The sequence below is a fragment of the Marmota marmota genome, unplaced genomic scaffold (assembly GCF_001458135.2).
Source record: "Marmota marmota marmota unplaced genomic scaffold, marMar, whole genome shotgun sequence".
Lineage (NCBI taxonomy): Eukaryota > Metazoa > Chordata > Mammalia > Rodentia > Sciuridae > Marmota > Marmota marmota.
The window spans coordinates 38,722,946-38,746,847 of record NW_026000108.1 but is presented as its reverse complement, the minus strand read 5'-3'; the positions used below and the strand labels follow the sequence as shown (position 1 = coordinate 38,746,847).

General features: G+C 38.6%; 1 protein-coding gene across 8 annotated transcripts in view; it reads right to left on the bottom strand.

Moving 5' to 3' along the window:
• Positions 1–417: 417 nt before the first annotated feature.
• Dcun1d4 (defective in cullin neddylation 1 domain containing 4) overlaps positions 418–23,902 on the bottom strand; it is a 73,053-nt gene continuing 49,568 nt past the window's right edge. For 7 of the 8 annotated variants that reach the window (XM_048784454.1, XM_048784459.1, XM_048784457.1 and 4 more), the window contains 4 exons: positions 17,935–18,043; positions 6,033–6,137; positions 3,843–3,945; positions 418–3,712 (listed from right to left, as the gene is read on the bottom strand). In XM_048784454.1, coding sequence (XP_048640411.1) covers positions 3,657–3,712; positions 3,843–3,945; positions 6,033–6,137; positions 17,935–18,043 — 373 coding nt within the window. In that variant the 3' untranslated portion in view covers positions 418–3,656. The remainder of the gene's footprint in view (positions 3,713–3,842; positions 3,946–6,032; positions 6,138–17,934; positions 18,044–23,902) is intronic. The other variant, XM_015482096.2, reaches the window with a different exon arrangement.

The window sequence follows — 23,902 nt, the reverse complement described above, 5'->3', positions numbered from 1 at the left end:
GGCCATTATTGGGTATTTTGATCAGATACTATCATCAGTGTTAAACTTCTTGAGTGTGATCATTTTATCATGGGGACAGAATATTATTTCAAAATATCAGGTATGACATGCCATAATGTAACTTACTCGCAAATAATTCAGAAAGAAATATTTACCTACAGAGAAAGAAGTCCACACACACACACACACACACACACACACACACACACACTCAGGAATAGGGCAAGGAATGTGGTAAAATGTAAAATTTGAAGTGACAGGAATACAGGCAGGTGTTCAGTGTGTAATTCTTGCATTGTTTTTTCTGTAGCTTTGACATTTTTCAATAGAAAAAGTTGAGGGGGAAAAAGGATTTAAAAAATTATACTTTAAAACTACCCCACTCTTTGAAGAGAGAGAGAATAACTCACAAATCAGTTCAGAAACCAAACACAAATACTTCTTTATTTATGGAATATCATTTTACATCAATTCCATTAAAACCTAAAACCAGTTTGCTGTACTCAAGTTAGGTGGCATAACAGTATTTTAGTTAAGCTGGGAGTCACAGGACTTGCACACTTTTATGAATGTAATGCAAATACTGACGACACGAAGCATTCACAGTTATAGGTTAGCTGCTGTTCATTTAACAGTAACCCCCAATAGAAATTATTTTATGAAAAAAGCAACCCACATTTTGGTCTCATTTACAGATACCCAACATTTCAGTTGGTCAATGAATTCTATACATTTATTATACAACATATGAAAGAATAAAGGATAAGGCGTACAGAGGTATTTCAGCAGTTGTAAGAATAAAAACCAAGGGCAAAAACTAACTTTTAAAGCTTTCTGTATAAACTTCAAAAGCACTGCTAGAATGGAGACTGAGAGGCAACAGAAATCCGTTGTTAAACCAGAAATCTAGAGGTCTGTCTAGTCAGATTATAAAAACTTCAGAGAGTCATGCTTCAAAAAGATGCACGTAACATTATAGTGGATGTCTGTAACAAATTAAACAATGAAATTTCTGACCTACTGCAGCAGTAAACAAGTAAAAGTTGTATTCCCCAACTACAGAGTATTGCAATATGGAGTTGAGTTCAAAACACAAGGGAAGAGAGAAAGGGTGTAGACTCAGGTACTAAAGAAAACCCAGAAGAAGGCACCCTAATTTATTTAACATTAGCCCATGCATAAGTGCTTGATGACTCTTCAATTCTGTGTGACTGAGGCAAATTTTTAAGAAGTGTCTGACCCCCTTTTCTCCCCTTCAAAGTAACTACATAAAAATCAAGAAAACAAGGGCAAGCACTCTGTACCAGCAGTCACAGAGGTTTTTTTTTTTGTTTTTTTTTTTCAAGAAAGTTTATAGATGATTTGGAGTTTTCAACTATGCAAGATTATCCCTTTGGAATACTTAGTTTAGTATCACATGAGATACTTGTTTTTACTTGAGAGTTCTTCTTATCACCAAAATGTTCACTGTGGATTAAATGAAAAATCTTCCCTTCATAACAACTTTTTTATTTTGGAATAACTGTGCTTAGTGTTTAAAACAAAACTCTAGATGCTAGCACGTTTAAAATAATTTCATCTATGATTTAGATATGTTTTGCACAAAACAATAAGGGATCAAATTTAAGAATTGTGGCCTTTAAAGTGTGATTTTTATGCTTCATTGGGGGTACATCTGAAAATGAATCAATTTTCCATAGATCCAAACCTGCCTATGGCCAGTCAACACTGTACGACACATGCATGAACCCTTTTCAACATGTCAGTCTGAATAGCTGTTGTTTGCCATCAACATTTTCTATTCTTTCCAGATATTAATGTATGCAAATATTCATTTGTAAAGTTAAAAGTGAGACTACAAACAAGGAATGGTTAAGTATGCTTAGTCACTACTGAGTTTTTTAAACTTGTGGTTTATTTCACAGCAAACCAAACCTTATTATTTGGTAGAAAAAGGAAGTAGTTGCATTCTACCACATCATGATTTTGTATATGCACACACACTGTATATACATACAAAATTTCTGTCTTTGGTGGTTTAGTTAGGGAAAAACAAATATGAAAATCTGAACACCGTTTGCAAAGAAACTGTAAAACAGTGGTCAAGAGTAGCATTGTCTGTGTGCTTTACTCATTTAATGCCATTGAAAAGTTCACATTTAATTGAAAAGATTTTTTTGGCCAATAATCCAAACATCTTCCAATCATTACATGCTCATGCCTGGATCTTTCTTACAACTACAGCATCACTTGTTCAAATGCACCATTAGCTCTTCACTTGGTTAAATCATTAGACTTTTGTGTTTTCACAAAACTTTAGGGACTGAGTTAGTCACTCAATAGCACCAGATAGTTAGGGTGAAAACATGTTATCTATACATTTCCTCAAGAAGGCAAGGTAAAAAGAAAAGGAAAGAAAGAAAGAAAAAAAGACATAAAATACAAACCTAAAAATACCATCCCACTTACTCATTTCCTCATCCACATAAATAATGGCTATCACCCTTCAGTACAAATGACTCAGGTAATGACAAGTGGCCCCTCCAGGAAAGGTCCTACTGTATGATAGGATTAGCTCAATGCTGGTGGTCTGTTGTCCACTGCCTGCAATGGACACACTGCCAGGAAAAGCCTAGCATGAAAGAAACAAAGAAAACAAAAGGAAACAGCACTCACTTATAGTATACCTTTTCCCAAAAAACGAGGAAATTAGACACCATGAAAGCTTAACTAAAAATTCAAGCCATAACTAAAAGTGCTCTGCGGTTATAAATTGCCAGCAAACCAGTAGGTTTTCATGGGGGAGGCAAAATAAATTTGACTTTGAGTGGCACAGAAAGCATCAGCAGACCAACACTGGCTACAAGAATGCAAAGGGCGGGGTAGGAGGACCACTGAAGAAAGTTCATGAGAATTTAAACCCCAAATTTCAAAAAAGGTGCATGTTAATTTGTTCCTTTGTACCTATATTCAACCTACTATAGCTTTAACATTAAAAAACAAAAATACTATACCTTGCATGGTGGAAATGATCTGTGGCATGTTACCTGTCTAAGTAGTCAAATAGTTATAACTTTTGTCATTTTAAAAAGCTAATATTGTCAAGTAAACCAAATGATATTTGGCATATGCCATGGAAAAGTTATGACTCCTACCTCCTTCCAGAAGTTGGCCTCTTAAAACAGTACGGTTAATTCTGGCAATGTTTGCTTATGGTAACAGTTGTTTTGTCTTGTTTTCTGAAATGCTACGTTTGAGACCAAATAAAGTATAACTGGTTCATTTGAAAAAAGGGACTAGAAATATGCCACAAAATTATTTTTACAATACATTTTTGCAGAAATAATCTCTAGGTGAAGCTTTTTCTTTTTATACACATATACAAAATTTAAACAGCAATATACACATAATCACAGTGAGGACGTTGGCAAATTCACCAATCTGTAGTGTAAATAACAAACTGCAAAGCAGCCTTCCAAGAGAACAATGCTACACAGCAAGCAGAGCTGGCCCATCAATAGCAAACACCAAAACATCCCTGCGAAAGGGAGACAGTGCAAGAAAAGCAGCATGCGCTTTGATACAAACAGCAATTTATGGCTAATGGGTGACATAACTGTGGTAACAGTGACTCTCTCGCTGCTATGCATAAAGTCCTAGGACATCTGTTTGTCTTTATACCACTCCACGAACTCGTCCAATAAAACTGGCCCTGGAGAGAGAGGGAAAAAAAAAAAAACACACACACACAGTGGCTCTAAGGCTTTTCTCGGGGAGGCAGGCAGGCTATGTCCAAGGATGTGGGAGAGGGAGGGAGGGGACACTCTGCACCCAGTACTCACATGCTCCATCTTCATCATAGTTGCTGAGGTCAAGATTAATTGTTCTGCTGAATTCCAGCACATTGCACCACTGGTCTTTGTTAATCACTTTATATTTTGATTGCTGATGGAAGGAAAAGGAATATGATTACACTTAAAATGAACAAGTGAGACAGTTTCAATTCCTGTATGAACTTAATAAACTTCATGTAGAGTTAATCCTTTCCATCTCAAACATTGATGCAGGAGGAAGCAAGGGAGAGCAAGAGTAGAATTTAAGATGACAATTTTCCTTACAAAATATGGGGCGGGGGGTGGGGAGCGGCAATTCAAGGTGGCAAGAACATCAAAGAAACACAATTTCATATTCCTAGAAGTGAAATTTCTATACTGTGGAAGCTCTTTTATGTAAAATGGCAATGCTACAAGAATTAAGAGAGAACTTATAAATTTATACAAAGCACTCTATCCAGTCCTTGGCACAAAGTGTTACATAAAGAGTAGCTCCCCTTAACAATCCTCAACATGACACGCACAGCTCACTGCCAAGCTGCTGGCTTGAAGCACATGCAGCGGTGGGTCACTTGATGAGAACTTGTTATCAGTGCTACAAGTGACCTCAGAACTGGGGGCCCTTGCCACTGAAGAAAATTACTATTCAAATAATTAAGAACTTGAATCTGATCATAAAAGAAACTGGAATAACTATGAAGTAGTTCCTCAAATCCTCTTAGACAAGAAATATGCTATATAGGCTTTTTAAAAAATATAGTATTCCTAAACACAGATTTTAAAATAAAATCCACAACCAATAATTTTTAACTCCTCACCACTAAAATATAGGAAAATACAAATGCATAAAAAACAAAGAGAATTAATTAAGTCAATAGTTTTGAGGATACAAACATAAGAAAAGCTAGAATCAAAGGATCACTGTCTCCTTTTAAAAGAAAATGCAAATTTGTATAAGAGCAAAGCACAGACTACAAGTTTACCTTTCTAAGCAAGTGGAATCAAAGAACAGTTTGAAACAGCTGGTAATGATCCTGGGATTGTGCAACATCAAGTTTCCTCACAGCCAGGTCTTTCAGTAAGGACCCTTCACACTCAGCTCAACTCCTGCTCAGTAAACTAAAAGCGAGAACCTAGTTCCATCTTTGTTCCAAATAGTGAGCTTGTATCTCACAGGTTTGTCAGATAAATGACAACAGACCGGACATGGAGGGGACCATCATATAAATAAATACTTACATTAAAACCAGTTTTTATAACTGTCTTGAGTCCCAGAGATAACAGTCCTCAAAGAATTCTATCAATTGTTAGGTTCTTCTGGACCGTTGTCCAGTTGTCAGAAAGATTTTTAATGCAAGAGGGAAGCTGGAGTCAGGGAAGATCTAGGATTTTCTCCAAGACCCAACAACGTCTATGGTGTTCTTGCAAGCAAGGGGCATTTTTAAAAGGGCTTGGGGCAAGAGGGCAAGGAGAATGCCATAGATAGCCCAAGTAACTCAAATATTTCAGACACTTCCAGGTGTAGCAGCAGGACATTTCAACAAAACTAGCTCCTCATAACCAGCAGCTCAAAAATTCTGATCATCAATACTTAAGGCAAACAAAGATTGATGGAGTAGTGCTGGTTGTTTCTAATACACATCTGAAGAAAATTTAAACTGAAGGCGACACTGTCAGTTTTCTCAATACAGTACTTAAGTTGATCTAAATTCCCCACGTGACTTGGAGATAAGAGTAAATAAGAACAGATTACAAATTAATTTTGGTAAGAAGGCAGATGGCTGTTTTTTTTAACTTTTGCTTATAATCAAAGCTGGAAATTCATCTAAAGCCATTAAATAAAGAAAACCTTGTTTTTCTATTGTTATAAAGAGCAGGCAACTAAGCAGCCATGAAGCTTTTAAGACTGGGCTCATACAAAATAAATTTAAAAAAAGAAAAAACTGGGCTGAGAGGGGCGAGGCAAGGACAGAGCTGCAGCCGCACGTGATGCACTGTAAGGCAGAATGAGGCTCTGCCAAGCAATGTGGACGGACGAGCTCCAGAAGACAGGGAGTGCTGACTGACAGCAGTTATGGCACCATGTTTACTATGAGTGATAAAGTACGACAAACAAAAATTACACAGAATGGTTAAGGAAAGTATAGTTGGTAGTTCTAAGCAAGCAAATATACATTTCATAAAATAACAATTTGGTACCTCTAAGAATTGGTGAAAAACTGGAAAAAGGGGCCAGATTTTTCCTAATAACAGTCCCAACATGCACTTGGCAGTGTTTATGTCTAGGCTGCGCTGGTCCTTTTCCTGTTTAACAAACAAAAACAAGGATGAGCCAGATGCCTCCAAATAATAACTTCTAATAATCCAAATTTATATTTCACTTCAACAAGAAAATTTCAAACAACTCATTTACCATACACCATAAAAAACCAAACAGAGACTAAGGCAGGGAGAAGGAGAGTAAGTAATATACACAGAAGTCTTGATTATTTTGATATTATATAAATTTATTGTAAGAAAGATTCATGTCAATTGAATGATTACCCTAATGCAAAATTAATTATGTAGCAGTATCTACAATCATTTCATTGAATAAATAAAAATCTATAACTAACTTGCTTGTTTGACACTTATGATAATTATAAAAATCATAATTGCTGATCCTGAAGCCTATACTTAACTAAATGGAGTGTAAAGGTTTGATTGCCATGCTTAGGAATCAGGTTTCCGTAATAAAAATCATTTTCCCAACAATTTTATTTCATGGGGTAAACATTTTTCTTGTACCTAAACATGCTGGAATTAAATTCCACTTAAAATAAATGCTGAGCCCTGGAGATTCTCTCCTCATCAGAGGATGTATTCAGCCACCTGTGCTGGGGGAAAGCAGGATGTCTATCATTACAATCCTTCTTACCTTGGATTTCTTAGCAGATTGTCCCTAACGAGTAACCAAGTGAAAGACATTTCATAAGGAAACCACAAAAGAAACAAATAAAGGTAGATTATGTTCACTCATCTTTTGCAATTAAAGATCCTAATTTCTCATTTCATCTTTCTTATAAGTTCCCATTCTAGAACTACAAATGGGCAGTTTACATGAAAGGAATCGAGAGGGTCTGGGACCACAATAATACCTTACACATCCAAAGCTAGCCTCCATGTAGTACCTGAACTGTTGAAGAAATTTACAAGAGTGTTACAAAGGAAGGATGTGCTTGGCTACCCCAAATGTGCAATTTAAATGCTCACCACATTAAGGGAGGATGCTGTGACCACCCTCATCTGTTACATATGCAGCCACACATACTTTCCAACTCCACCAGTGAAGTGCTCTTTGGTACACAGTAAATTTCTACACAGGGTACTGACTTTAAAAGAGAACTTAATCAGCGAATGTTAAGAGCCTCACACAATAGCAAATGAGGGAGATGAAGATACAGAAACATGCTGCTAAGGAAAATGTCTAATAGGTCTGTTTTGTTCTCAGTCATATAGTATAATGGTCAATTCAAATGGCACTGTGTCACCCTTCTCTGTTAGAGGCCACCCAACCAAATCTGATGATGGCAGGGGCATCCCAATTCCACAATTCTACACAAACAGGAGGCCTCTTTCTCACAGCCTTCTCTGCCTGTCCCTTGGCCATGCAGATGGTCCTGCTAGGGCTGTAGTACTCACAAAGGAGAAGAGGACAGTAGTAGAAGAGGTGACTTAGAGATTGTCTTTTACCAAACAAGCCTCATTGGCTTGCTGCATTTGTGCTTATGCTTCTGTGAAACACTGTGAAAGCAAATGGGAAACATCCCTTAGCCTGTAACAGGTGTGGCAGACAGCAACAGCACACCACACCATGAAGCAATCCACAAGAAAAATGAGTAAATTTTTGAGAAGCACACGCGGCACCACAGGACCAGGCCAAAGTCCATTTGTCAAAAGTTCACGAAGCACTGGGCTGATGGCAGTGGTGCTCTAAAGAGCTTTCCTTTGCAGAGTTTGTCATCATTCACCAAATCCCCAAATCTCTAGTCTGGCTGTGAAATATACCGGGCCTTCTTCCATCATCATCAGTGCCTATGCCCCCATCACAACAGACATACACTAAGGTGACAAAAAAGAAAAGAGATACAAAAGGACCTGGACAGACTCTTTGCAACAATATAATCATCCGACAAACTGATGATCATGAAGGATTTCAACGCGTGTTTGGCAGTGATGCCAGAACATGGAGGAGAGGCATCAGACTCACAGGACCGGAGAGCTGAACAGCACTCACTCACTCCTGCTCTGCAGGGTGCCAGCCAGCAGCTCATCACTAACACCATCTTCTGCCTAGCAAATAAGAGAGAGATATTATGGATGCACTCACAGTCTGAACAGTGGCATCTCACTGACAACCAACAGTGCCTGTGTAGGGACTTGTACCTAAGTGCAAATGACCATAACTGGAAACACTCAAAAATTCCTGGGAACAACACAGTTGAGAGAGCCCACAGCAAATGCCAACTAAACATCAAAATGGAGACACTCCCCAGGGTTCTCTGACTACAATGATCCCTAAGGGAATTCTCTGCAAAGAGGTTCCAAATTTAAAAGTGAAATGAACTTCCCAGGATGCTATCAGGCAGCCATCAACATTATGGGCATCAAAAAGAAAAAAAAAAAATCACCTTAACCATTTCAAGGAGTACAGCAAAGGAATCCAAAAAACTCTTTGCAAGAAATTAAAATAGTACACTGTGCACATCAATCCTGTAACCTTCTGTTCATGCAGCACCAAGAAGTAAGGGACAGACCAACAGATTTCTGCATCCCAAGGTCAGTATCCAAGCAGAAAGTACCTTGAGAAAGCCTGTCAAGAGCCAGCCAGCATTTCCAGAAGGCCCATCCAGGTTAAAGGAGAGGGAAATGAAGACTTTTCTTCCTACCTATCTCTTAACACAAAATTTATATGTGTGTTTACTAAACCTTAATTTTCTAAATAGAAATAAATAGAAAAAATAATTTTGAGTCATTTCTCAAATAATAATAGAAAATGAACTATTTTGGACAAACCAATCCTGTACAATACACAACCAGATTCTCACTGTCCTCCTTAAACATGGATTAAAGGCACAGCAGGATGGAAGGGATCAGGCCTTTAACAGTGCAGCTAAAAATCAAAGGATCCCATTAGAAATAGTGGAAGAAGTTATATTTTATATGTGGAATAAATGCACCCCTGAAGCTGAAGACTAATAACAAACAATGTAGGATAGAGAATAAAGAGGTTTTATTAAGGTCTGATTTAGAACTCTAGTTTTTCAAAGAGTGCCTTTGTTTACATAAGACTGTTCCCAGTGCAGTTCTTTCCTAAAGTGGAACAAATAAATTAAAAAATAAAAATGGAAATAAAATTTAAAAAGTTAATTATAAATGTTAAATGTAAAGTATGTCACAAAAATGGATCTTTAAAAAAACTTCCAATTTTCATTAAGTTTTAATAGCTTGAAAATTATATGAAAAAGAAGAACCTTTTATTAAAATTATAATTAAAAAAAAAAACTTAGCAGAAATAAAGTCCTGCAGCTTTTTAAGAGATACTAATTGGACTCAAGAAAATATATATTAGTTATTGTGATTCCAAAAATAAATGGTGAAGACGAAGTTAGAAATTACATGTGAAATCAAAAGGCCTCAAAAGCCTTATGGCACGCATCACATGAGACCACAGAGAAAATGCAGTCCTTCTTAATACAGCTACCTGCATCAACAAACATCAGGTAAAATAGGCTCTCAAGGCTTCATTCTTAAACACTGTGGTTCAGTTTTAGAAACTAAAAATACAGCAAAGTAGCTTTTGCAATGGGTTAAAAACAAAAAGTAAAAAAGCAAAAAGTCAATAAAATCCAAAAGTACCCGCCCTCCTGTTGGTGGAAAAAACATATCTAAAATAATTATGCTCTTAGAACTAAGCCAACAATATTTTATGAATAACAATATTTGCAAGGCAATTTACTAAGCTCAATTTTTTTTTTTTTTTTTTTTTTGGTACTGGGAATTGAACCCAGGGGCACTTAACCACTGAGCCAATCCCCAGCACCCACCTGCCTTATTAATATTTTATTTAGAGACAGGGTTCTGCTGAGTTGCTTAGTATCCCACTAAATTGCTGAGGCTGGCTTTGAACTCACGATTCTCCTATCTCAGCCTCCCAAGCAGTTGGGATCACAAGCGTGCACCACTATACCCAGCTAAACTCAACTCTTGACACTTCCTTTAAAACAGAAGAGAAGTCTGTTGAAAGGCACTTTGCTTATTATTTTGTTTGGTACAATCATATTCTACTATATTTAATAAGCACTACTCTCAAAAAACAAGTCATTATTGAAACTTGAGATCTGCAACTCCCTTACTTCTAATTATATGGTTAACTTTTACCTTGAACCAGTGAGTGTACTGTTTCTTAAACTCTTTTAATACCATTAGGATAGGAGCAATTATTATTATTCCTGATTTATAAATAAAGAAACTGAGGTAGAAGAACTTAAATAATCATCAATATATAGTAGAGATGGAATTTAAGCCAGGAATTCTGATTCCAAGCCTGAGCTCTTTCATATAATACCATCTTGCTTGCTGGGGTGGTAAAAAAGGAAGAACAATTGAAATATTAAGAGATAAACAGAGGCCAACTAGTTTAACTGCTGAGCAAATCTGAGTGGCTCTGCAACAGCCAAAGAGGAATCTTAAAACTAACAAGATTGTTAGGGGTAATGGGCCTGCAATTAAATGACTACTTCATATTACTTTTATTCCTGACCTCATCTGGGCTTACCTTCTGTTTTCCTTATATTTACAATGAAATGTGAGGAGAAAGGGGTGGGGGGAGAAAGAGACACACAGAGAAGCACAGAAAGAGAGAGAGAGAGAGAGAGAGAGAGAGAGAGAGAGAGAGAGAGAGAACATGTGCACACATGTGCACACATGTGAGAGCCTGTGCTGGGGGTTGTAGAGAAAGGGAAACTAGACAGTAAGTGAAAAAATGCTTCAAATTAGAAGAGAAAGTAATTCCAAATGTTCACAGACAAAAGTGAATGGCAGGAAGAATTCTCTTGATATACCAGGAATTGCTGAACACAAGACCTAGCAAGTTTCCTTAGCAAATTCTGTCAGTAACATCCATAATCATTTCTAGTTCAACTGTTATTTTTCTTGGAGGAAGAAGGTACTTTGGCTTTATGTGTCCTCTTAAATCTTCCTGAATCATCCTCAGAGACAACGAATAGAAGCCAATGGCACCTTCTGTTGGAATAGTGAGAACATCAAGAAACTAGTTTGATCTGGTAACAAACTCACTTGTCAAAAAAGCATTAGGAAAATGAATTCCCCCAGGTGTCTCCTGCGTCCACAAGACCCCTCCACATCTGACTGCTCTAAAATGCTTTGAAAAAACAAAGATGCTACCCCCCACCCCATCTCTCATTGTTGGGCTCACTATCATTTGCCCAGGCCTCTCCTTTGCATCCAGCAGCTTTACCTGACCCACTCTGGTCCTATTTTCGTTCACCTTAATCACTCCATCAGGGGTCCTCTCAACTTCTGTACTCCAAGCCCACAAACTTCTCATTCTGAATCTGTTCCTTTTGGTATCAGGAAAGGATTACACTGCTGGTGGGGGGGGAAGGCCTACTGTTATGTGAACTCATGGACTCTGCCCTTATCTGGTCCTTGATGCTGCTAGTCAGCATCTCACTCCACCCAACCAACATTCACCCTTCTCAAAATGCCAAGTGCCAACCTCCCCCAGACTCTCACAGTAGCTTGGCTCCACCACTGAGAATGTAAAAGAAAATCAACTGTGCTGGTATTGATTTGACTATTCCCAATCACAATGAAAAATAACTGAATTTAGTCTTTCATCTCATTCTCTTTATTCAATCTTCTTATTCTCATTAGGTCCTTTTCAAAAAATGAACCAAGGCTGGCATGGTGGCATGTCTGCAGTACCAGGTACTTAGGGGGCTGAGTAGGGATGATCGCTTCACTCCAGAGATCCAGACCAGCGTGGGTAACCCCATCTCAAAAAAGAAAAAGAACTAAAGCAGGGGTGTGTGTGTGTGTGTGTGTGTGTGTGTGTGTGTGTGTGTGTGTCTGTTATTTAAAGGACTCCATGCAATAGTTTATATAATAAATATAATTTACATTGAGGGAAAAAAATCCCTATGCATAAAAACACTGAGAAAAAATCCAATTGTATGAGAGAACTGACTTTTTGGCTCTTGACATTTTTATCTCACCATCTTTCTCTAACAAGACACAACGGGGTGGTGACAGTTTTGAGTTGAGGAAGACAGCATGGCTCTGGGAGGACTCTGGCCTACATATCAAGGGCTGACCTCGTGCCATTAGCTTTCCCTTCTCTCTGGCTCTGTTTCATCATCTGAATATTGACAAGACTGGACCAGAAGTTTCATGATTCTGTGATAGTTATAAAACTATAAATAAGTACAGTTCAAAGAAAAAATTGGGGGAAAGTAATACAAGTTTATAGCCAATTACCAGTTTTAATTGGCTACAAGGTTCAGAGGTAAGGAAAGAAATGAATACCCACTTGGGACTGTAATTTTGGTGGAGAGGTATTAGAAGGTCCATTTTATCATTTTCTGATATTACATTAGTTTCTTTTCTGATATATTAAAGTGTAATTTAGAATACTTAACATGTTATTTTGTTGTTTGCAATATAGTATTTAGGATACTAAAATGGTCAAGAAGTTCAACCTTCATTAAAATTCTGATTTTTAAAAGACCTGCTGAGTTGAATATAACATATTACCTTCAGTAGTCATTTTTCTATTAGAAAAAATATATATATTGGGGGTGGAGTTGAGCTCTGCTTCCAACCAAGACCAGATTTCCCTTTTCATTTAAAACAAGCAAAAAGCTGGACAAAAGATATGAATGAAGTGCCAGCTTTCACTCTCTGCAAGAGGCAGCAAGGGACCATAACCCCTGAGAAAAATTAAACAAGGTAAGTCCTACAGGATACTAGTTTACCCTGTGTAGGCAGTTTTCAGGTTGTAAAAAAGGAAAACGGAAACCCAAACTGAGCCCAGCAGTCTTGCTGAGTTGGAGAAAACAGAGGTTGGAGGTCAGGGAGGCAAAGGGAACTATACTGTGTGAGGAAAAATATCAGTGAGATGGGAGGCATCAGAGAGATCTGGAGGTTTCCAGAGCAGTCTCCTTCAGTCTTGGGCTGAGGACTCATCTGCACACACACAAGGGGAAGGAACCTGACGCTGGAGAAGGATACACCACAAACAATGAGGCAGGCACTCCCAGGGCTTACAGGGGGTGGGAGATAGTTTGTATTTCCACTAGCCAGCATGGAAGAATCTCAGGATATTCAGGGCACACATACAGAATAAAAGCTGCTCTGGCTCAGCCCTTTCAAATGATCCAATTAATTCCAAGTAAGTTAACTATGCACCAGGGGGGAAAAAAAAGAAATTCAACACTATTTAAAGGACTATTAAAATCTAGTAACCAGCAATGTAAAATCCATAATACCTAAGAAAACTAGAAAAGCAAAGAAATCGAACAGTAGGACTCATAATGAAAAGAAAAATCAACCAACCGAAAGAGACCCAGGAATGACAGATTATGAAACCAAAAGGCAAGGCTGTTAAACACTCCCTAATGAACATACTCTAGATATTCAGGGAGGTACAAGGAAACATCATGATGAAGTGAGAAATGGAAGATATAAAAAGACCCAAATAGAACCTCTGGAGATGAAAAGCATAGTATCTAAAATGAAAAATACACTGTCTGGGATAAATAGGAAATTAGATACTGCAAAATAAAAAAATTAATCCTGGAAGACACAGTAGTAAAAACTAACCAAAATGAACAAAGAGAAAACAATAAAAAGTGAACAGAGTATCAGTGCCTTGTGAAACAGTATCAAGCAATCTAACAAAAATATTTTTTGTTGTTGTTCAAGAACAACAACAACAACAACAAAAAAAAACTGTTGAAGAAATAACAGCTGAAAGATTTCTCAACTTAATATAAATTTAAAAACTCACAGATCAAAGAGTTCAACAAATCCCAACTTAAATAAGCATAAGGAAAATAACAATGCCTGGAATATCACAAGTACGTGCTGAAAAGCAGTGAATAAATGCAGTCAGAAAACAAACAAAAAAGACATTATGTTCAAAGGAACAAAGATAAGAACAATAGGCTTATCATGAGAAACTAGTATACAATATTACAGAAGACAATGAGGAAATATCACTGAAATAATAAAATGTCAACCTAGAATACTTCTCTGAGAAGTATCAGACTAAACTGAAGGCAAAAATAAAAGCTTAGAAAATTCATCACCGGTAGATCTGCACCTTGAGAAATGTTATTTTAGGCAAAAGGAAAATGATACCAGATAGAATCCAGATCTATACAAAAGGAATAAAGAGCATAGAAATGGCATCAAGTTGAGTACCTGTAACAGACATGTTTGACTATTTAATTCAAAAAAGATAACATCTTGTGAGATTTATAGCAGTAAAATGTGTTAAAGAAGCTTTAAGTATGGGAGGGCAAATTATCATGTTCTCGTGTTCTTACATGAAGAGGTATAATAAATATTCTTTGAAGATAGATGGTAAAACTTTAAAGATGAATACTGCAAAGCCTAGAGTAACCACCAAAATAATAAAATGGAGATACAGCTAATAAGGCAATAGGGGAAATAAAGTGGAATCAATGAAACTAAATACCTTTCATCCCCCAAAACACATAAATAGGAATGAAAAAACAAGAACAGATGGATAGAGGGAACATAGCAAGATGAGAAACAGAAACTTAACCATCCTAATCATTACATTAAGTGTACATGATTTGCATATTTCAATTAAGAAAGATATTTGTAAGACCCAACTACATGCCATTTATTAAAAAAGAAAAAAATCCACCTTAAATATAGAGAAACCAGTAAGTTAAAAGTAAAAGGAAGGAAAAAAGATGAATCATGCAAACATAATGAAAAGAAAGCTGGAGGGGGTATATTTGACAAAGCAGACTTCAGAACAAGGAATACTACAAGAGATAAAGAGAGATCCTTCACAATGCTAAATGGTCATTTCATCCACAGGGAACAATACTAAGTAAACTGAAGCCTAACATCTAAGCTTCAAAATACCTGAAGAAACAAACTAACAAAAGAAATGCAGAAGAAATCATTAGAAATTATAATTGGGAAATTCAACATTCCTTTCTTAGTTACTGAAAAGAACCAGTAGACAGAAATCACAAGGACAGAAGACCTGAACAACATATCAACCAACCTGACCTAATAGTCACTTATAGAGCACTCCACTTAACAACAGCAAAATATTCTTTTCAAGTACATATCAAACATACATCACAGCAGACCATATTCTGGATCATAAATTAAATAGATTGAAATCCCAAAGGGTACATGTTCTTTGACCACCATTGAATTAAATTAGATATCCACAATGGAAAGATTATCTAAAAAATCCTAAATACTAGGAAAATAAGCAACACACTTCTAAATACCCAATGGGTCAGGAAATAAATCACAAGGTAAAATGGAAAATATTTCTAACTGAATGCAAATGAAAATTCAACATCTCAAAAACTGTGGGATACAACTAAACAAAGCAAAAAAAAAAAAAAAAAGATTCATTAACAAATTAATCTTAGAACATCTGAAGCTGAATTGAAGTGCTATGGTGTTGAGAGCCACAGCTGAAGGGGCCCCAGCAAACTTCCAGCTGCCAATGAGCATCACCACAGAGGAGCCAATCAGTTGGCAGCTAGAAGTTTGCTGGGGCCGCTGTGAACCAATCATCAGCTGGCAGCTGGAAGTTTGCTGGCAGCTGGAAGTTTGCTGGCAGCTGCAAGTTTGCTGGGGCCCCTTCGGCTGTGGCTCTCAACACTATGGTAATTAAACAAAGATTCAATATCGGTGGCTGTTTTCAGCATTACATAAAAGGGCTTAATTCACAAATTTTTTACGAAATCCTCTTTAAAAGCAAAGAACTGTGCTGGCTGTTGTTGGTAAATGAAAGAAGAAAACGCACAGTTTCTCAACCAATCAGGAAAAATGAAGGCCTGCACCAAACTCCAAAGCCACGCAGAGGAGATATTAGGGTAACATAAGGGAAGACAGCAGAGCCTTCCAAGACAGGAAGATCTAGGAGGCTGCCTAGGAGCAAAAGCATGTGGCTGGGACCCAGACAGACTGGAGATAGAGCAAGTCATGCCAGTGCAAACAGGGCTCTAGGCAAGGACCCTGGATAAGCAATGGCAGAAAGCAAAAAGGCTGAGAGGCCAGGTGGCAGGCTCAGTGAGCAGCCTCTAATACAATTTCCCCATGACACAGGCAATGCGAGGTGAAGCAGCTTGAGACTCGACTGGGAGGCCCAGGAAGAAGCCACAAACTAGACCTGAAGTCAAAAGACCTTGGTTTAAGTTGTGGATCTACTGTCTACCAACAAGGTGACCAGCATCAAATTCTTCCACTTTTCTGAGGCCCACTTCCCTCCCTTGTGAAGTGCATGAAACCATCTCTGGCTGTTCCTGAGAGATGCTATGAGGCTAACTGGACTGTAAATACCAGGAAGCACTTTGCTATCATAAAGGCAATGGGAAGTTATTGAAGTCTCTAGGGAACAGGATGAGTGAAGGAAGAGTATTGACACCCTACTGATGTGAATGCTGGATGAAAAGTGAAAGAACATGGAAACAGGAGAAATAAGAGTGCGGGTTAGGAGTAACGAGGGCCTCAACAGGGGAGGCTGCAGTGGCATCAAGAAAGAGATGGCCAAGAGCTCCTGTAAGATGAGCCACCATGGGGTGAAGTCAGAAAAGAGTAAAACAACGTGAATCTTAAAGCATAGCAGCTATCTGGGAGAATTTTGACCCACCCTCCAAACAAAGTATTCAGAAAACAGTTGACTTAGGTGTAGGAAATATGATGCTTCTAAACGGACTTCTACCCACACCATAAACAACAGCTGACTATGGAAGGAGAGGAAAAACAATCTTCTTGTAATAAACTATTTAATCCTAGAAACTAGTATCTATTCTAAAAACATACAGCAACTAACTTCTATATACAATCAGGTACCATTTAGTCAAACACTACGTCTGAATTTCACCTTATTTCTAGCACCAATGTATTTCCATGCATGTTGTGATTTTATTAGAAGGTTGCAATAAAGGAAAAATGCACCGAGGGCACCACAGAGAGCTACTAATGTGTTACTACAGAAGCATCAGCATTCACCATGGATTAAACCTTTGGTACTAAACTGGCAGAGCCAGAAAGAGTAAAAAGTGGAAAAAAAAAATGGTGATGCTGAAGAAAGAATAACTCATCACCAAGTTCTCTGCATTAAAAAAGAAGAAGAAGAAGAATGCAATCAATCAAGAAAGTCTAGTCACTCAAATCCACTAAACACACAGACTATAGAAAACATCACTATAGAAAAAATTCTAATTGTAAGGGCTGTGGCTTGTGTCTGAATGACAATGCCAACTGGTGCCTGAGGATTCACTACCTATGGTGACCAGGCCAAATCATAAGCCTTACTTCACACCAAAGAACCACTGCTATCACATACTTGGACTTGACTCACTATGTAATAAACAGGAAATAAGCTGTTTGAAATTCACACAATTTCTAAATAATATGATAGCACCAAGTGAAACTAGATTAGATGTGGTTAGCTGATTCTATCTAGTACCGTGAGGTGCAAAGGTTTATCATTCTATGAGAAGAGCTTTTTCAAGTTTACCTAAGAAACATTTAAAACAGTTTATCACATGCCCATGTATGTTACTTTTATCACAAGAGCTAGTAAAGGTCAAGGTCTGCCACTATAGCTTTTTGCTTATATACCAAAATCTTTACCCAGATCAATTATTTTTTTTTAAATTGTACATGTATAAAGAAATACTAACTAGCATCCTGGGAGTAACTTTTTCATGATCTTTGCTGTGGTATGTAAAAACAAACCTCAAAAGGCAATAAAAAGTGGGGGGACGGGGGAGGGAAACATCTGGATAGGCTCCAGAGAACTCACCCGTGCAAAGTCAAATGCGTATCTGTAAATAAGCTTAAAGTTTGTGGAATCATTTAATAATGATCGTAAATAATCCAAAGTATTTCTGAGTTTTTCTGTTGTATCACATCTAGGGAAAAAAGAAAACAGCAAATTACAATCTTTGTTTTGAAACTGGGACAACATAAAACACAACACCCAAAGGAAGGAAAAAAAAAACAAACCCTGAAGTTGGAACATATCCAAAAATGATTTTTTTAAAATAAATTTCATATTTATAGACAAGTTGATAGAATAGTAAATAAGCACCTCCTTACCACACCCCTGCTTCTGGCACATTTATGTTTTCCTCTGCACTATTTTCTATACGTGTGGAAGCTGCAAACATAATGCCACTGCCCCACTAAACACTTGGATAGTGCCAACCCTCTTCAGTCTATCACTTTCACTTTCTCAGCTAACATACAGTCCACATGCACATTTCCCAATTGTTCTCCAAACTTCCTTTACAGTGACTGTCATCATTTTTTAAGAGACAGATCAGTTATTTTTATAGCACATCAATTTGTCAGGTAATTTCTCCACAATTCTGTGTAGGCTCAACACTTGACAGGACCACTCCATGTCGCATTGTGTCCTTCCAGGATACCCCAGGGGGAGGCTCATCATGTCGCCTGTCTCATTACTGCTGAAATTAAGATGATGGTTAAGGTGATGTCTACCGGGTTCTCCATTTAAAGGTACTTGTCTCCCTTTGGAGTGTTAAGTATCTGTGGGTTGACACCTTGAGACTAAATTGTCTTGTTCTTCAACATTTTGCTCAATGTGTAAATTTTTTAAACTTCATATTTTCTTGATGCCCCGACATGCCCACAAAAAGACTGTTAATAGTCTGCCCAGGAGACCAGGTGCATAATGTAACACAGATGGTCCCTGCCGCTAATTCCCCTTCCTCGTCTCCTCAACTGACCTAGTGATATTGAAATGCACCAATGAAGTTCCCTCTTCCTTTCTGCTTGTGTTTTGCCTTCTCCCCCAATGAAGGCACTTGCGCATGGATCCAAGCCCATTCCCTGAGAGCACCTCCCCTATGGCCTGCCTATCTCCTCTCCAGATCGGGAGGTATAATGAATCATGCCTCTCCCAGTAGTTTCTGAAGCAGTGTTGGAATGATCCTTAAAGACCCCATGAGGGAGACTTACTCCTCTATTTACAATACACATGGTTTTAGCATTCACTGCTGGTACCTGCTTCAATCAATTAGTACATCCTTAGATACAAGATGGTGGCTTTCTATCATCCTTCTACCTTTACTGGCTACAATTCTATAAAGAGNTTTTATTTAGAGACAGGGTCTGAGTGGCTGACCACCTCGATTTTTGCTGAAGTGGCTTGGAACTCCTGCCTCAGCCTCACGAACTGCTGGGATTATAGGTGTGCGCCACTGCGCCGGGCTTGGTGTCCACTTTTCATAAGTAGGGAGACTAATTGGTTATTTTTACAAATTAACTATTTGCAATATGCAGCCCTTAAAAATGAGAACCAAGAATCACCATTTTCACTAGCAACATTAAAGCTTTTCAATACTGCATACAGTTGCAAGTGTTTTTCTGTAGAATTTTTATCTAGATAATACATTTAGGAAGTATTATCAAAATAAGTATTTTGCCTACCTTATGCACTAAAATATGGTTAATAATAGAGCACATTTGATTTTTAGCAATAAATTTGTCAAAGCTTTTTTTGTAGCTAACTACCAAGTCCTCACGATTAGTATATCAACAGGATAAACTGCCAGGCGAGGTGGCACACACCTGTAATCCCAGTGGATCAGGAGGCTAAGGCAGCCTCAGCAAAAATTGAGATGCTAAGCAACTCAGCAAGAACCTGTCTCTAAATAAAATACAAAATAGGGCTGGGGATGTGGCTCAGTGGTCAAGTGCCCCCGAGTTCTATCCCTGGGACCTCTCCCTGCCAAAAGAGGATTAACTGTCTAAAGGCCCAAAATTAAATATTTAATTTCAATGGAACAGAATAATTTAGAATGTCCTTTATTTCCTTTTGATGTTGGAAAACAAACATTAAAATTAGAGTATTTTAGAAGTTATCAGGAAAGGTTTCTTCAAGGGATTGACATATAAGCTGAGAGGTAAAACACACACACAGGTCCTAGGTGTTTGGGGGGAGGTGGGAAGGGCTCTCTAGATATTAGGAAAAGCATGTGCAAAGGCCCAGCAGCAGAACAGATCTCAAGGAAAACCACTGTGGCCGGAGTGGAAAGAATAGGAGGGAAAGCAGTACAACAAGAAACTGCAAGGGAGGTAGGGGGTAAGACTATAAAGAGCTTCTGTGATCCAACGTGAAGGCTTTTTTATAAATCCTAGAAACCATGGAGGCTACCTCCAATCACGGGAGATCAGGTTTGCAATCCTGAGGGGCTCACTCTAGACCCTTGTGGAAGAGGATTTGGGAAAGAAAAATCAGAGATACTAAAAGCCTAGTAAAAGACCTGGTGCAAGAATCCAAATGAGGGCCAAAAGGGACTAGAAAAACACACAAGAAAGCAGTAAGCAGGAGAAAGTCTTGGAGGTGGAGCAGTAGCAGGGATTACTTAGCAGTGAATACTCAATGTTATTATATAAATTATAATATTTATTACTAATAATGAAGGAAGGTCAAAGAGGAAGGAAGCTAGGCAACACCAAGCCCCTGCTCTTCACTAGAAAGGTCAAGGACCAGAGCCATAGGCCACAGGCCACTGGGCTGACAGTTTAGTTTGGTCCTGTGCAATGAGCAAGAAGTGCAGCTGCTTGTTTTCATCGGTTGAAGAGCAGGGACCTCTCATGGAGGTAACTACTACGTGGCAAAAAGAAAATAAAATAGCCGCAGGTTTTGGGGCACTGCTGCAAGGTAAATCATGAAGTTAGTTCTGCAGCTAAGTCTGGGACCAAACCCCAATCCTGGGAAGAGATGTCCCTGTGCTTGAAAAGATACTACAGAGTGCAGTAAATGAGATTTCATGTTTTAAACATAAAATGCACAGGGTTCCACTTCACTACTCAGTAAGGGTGGTTACATGGCGTTAGAGTGCACACTGCCAATAAAGAGTTTAATCTGCTCTTAGTGGGCCTTGTCCATGTCTTAAGAGAGCCTCTGGATTCACCCCCCACGATGGAGAAAAGGCTGCTGAGTCAACTGTCCAGAACTAGAGGCTGCCATCTAGTGGCCATGCAACAAGGACACCTTCAATGGACTTTATTCCAACTAACAGCCGATGAAGAAGTGACGGTGAAGTTCAAAAGCCCTAGACCTGACCTTTGGAAAATAGCTATCTCTTCAACCCCAGTTTTATTCCCTGTGCGCTTCAGTGTACCCTACAGAATAACAGTCACAAAAGTCAGAATGACTGTGCCACACTTTGAAGGAGTATCATTTCCCATAACAAAACATACACACATATGGGGTCATTTCTTCCATGAATGCTGCTGTAACAGGTTCAGAAATGACACATCAGCACAATGACCCTCAAAGGTTATAAAATCAAAAGTGGTCTCCCCTATTACCCAGGAAAAGGCATCCCACCCCTTGACTTAGCCCAAATATACTTCTCCAGCCCACCATCAGTTTTACCCCAAGTCGGCTACACTTCTCCCACTCTTCCTTAAATTTAAACCCCACCCTCCACAGCAGCTTAATTCATAGTGGTAAACCTGCATGCTGGGACACAGCGGTAAATAAAACAGTCAGTCCAAACAAGAGTTGTGCCTTCTTGGGCCAAGCAGAATGGATGTGCCCGCCAGCCAGGTGCTGTTACTTCCTCATCCTCTCTTAGCACCACCTGCTCCACACCGACAGGCCTGGGGGCAGGGGTAGTGTTGGGGAGCAGCAGGCAATTCTTGCAGATAGCATCAAGGAGACTCAGTTTTGAGCACCCAGGTGTAAGCCACATGTTGTCACTTTCCCCTCCCAATTTGGAAATGTTAGCAGAAACACCCAAGAAGTGACAAAATTGACTTAAGCTCCAGTTCCAAAATACATGGCCTTTCTATTTCTATCATGCACCCTGTACAGTAACAACCTCCTTTTTAAACTCAGCATTTGAAGCAAATGTACTACTATGGTCTGAATCTTTGCCCTTACCCCCACCATTAATATGTGGAAATCTTTATCCCCAAGGTGATGGTACTAAGAGGTGGAGCCTCTGGGAGGTGACTGGGTCATGAGGTAAGAGCCCTCGTGAGTGGGAGGCCTGAGGGAGCTCATCTACCTCTCCACTGTGTGAAGATGAAGCTAGAAGACACCAACTATGAACCAAAACATGGCCCTTCACCAGATACCAGAATGCTGGTGCCTTGACCTAGGCTCTCTAGCCTCCAAATCTGGGAGAAATAAAATTCTGTTGTTTATAAGTCACCCAGTCTAAGGTACTTTTTTTCTGGGTTTTTGTTGTTGTTATTTGTTTTGTGTTGCTAAGCAAGTGCTCTACCACTGAGTTAACATCCTCATCCCCTTGAAAATACTGTGTTATAGTAATCCAAATCATCTAAGACATATAGTAATGTATATAAATACAGGTTTTATCATATATGCATTAATTCCAGCTTTGAGCAAAATCAGAAAATCTAAAATGGCAGACAAAACAGATGATTCAAAAGATGAACTACTTTCCATTTAGTGTAAATTACCTGAGTTTGCTTATGTTTTAGATACACATACCTTAAATATACAGGCTGATTTAATTAGCATAATTAAACAGTTAATTTAATTAGCATAAGAAAAACAAGCCTATTCCTTATGGGTCTTTTACCTGAACACTGGTTCTATGTCCCTGCCCTTAACAGACTTTGTCTTGTTCATAGGTTGTTTCCCCAGGTCTAGAATATCTGCTTGGCATATCACTGCCTTTCAAATATTTGCTGAGCAAGTGAATAATCTAGGGAGGCTGGAGGGGGGTTCTTGAAATTGTTTAAACTACAAAGAACCTTAAAGGTCATTCTAAGTAATTATCTCCACCTCATTGATAAGGAAACAGTCTCAGAGTTTCATATCAGAAACAGAAAGCAGATTCCTGTATGCCTAAATATAATGGATCAGGCTAAATTAAAAAGACCAGGTGGCAGCCACTTGTGAGAATCCACCTACTACCACCTGCATCACACATCATGACAAGAGTTCCTGACAAAGAGCCTGTGGGAGAGTCTTGTGCCTTCAGAATAGAGCCACAGACTTCTTCCAGGAAACTGTCTCTTTTGTAAAAGAAGCCCAATAAAAATGTGGCCCTTAAAACACAGGCAAGTCCTGACACCCAATAATATTCTTTTGTAAAGACAAAGGTAAAAAAGAGCTTAAAACTATTAAAAAATGGATATCAGATCCTCTTAAAACAAATGAAAATGGACCTGAAAAATGTTGATGGTGCTGCCTCTGAAGGCTTAAAATAAAATCCTAATATGGCCAAGCGTTCGTCGTCACAAGGACATGCAATAAAGAGCAGCCACTGGATGTTCTAGCCAGAAAGGCAGTGAGGAAAACAATCCTAAGGCTTCAAATCATAACGTGATGTTTTCTCCAATGTGACAAACATAATTACAAAGACATTTCAGAGAATTTAATCCTACAATCCTAGAGCATGCTGACAGGAACTACTATCTATTAAAGGACTGTTGGGCTTTTACCTAAAAATCATCTGCCGTCAGACAGTATTGTAAGAGGAAGAATGTGACTTAAGAATCAGAAGTCTTGGGTTTTCAGCTGGGCGTGGTGGCACATGCCTGTAATCCCAGAGGCTCAGAAGGCTGAGGCAGGAGGATCACAAGTTCAAAGCCAGTCTCAGCAATAGCAAGGTGCTAAGCAACTCAGTGAGACCCTGTCTCTAAATAAAAAACAGGGCTGGGGATGTGGCTCAGTGGTCAAGTACCCCCCCGGAGTTCAATCTCCAGTACCAAAAAAAAAAAAAAAAAAAAGTCTTGGGTTTTCTTCCCATCTCTGT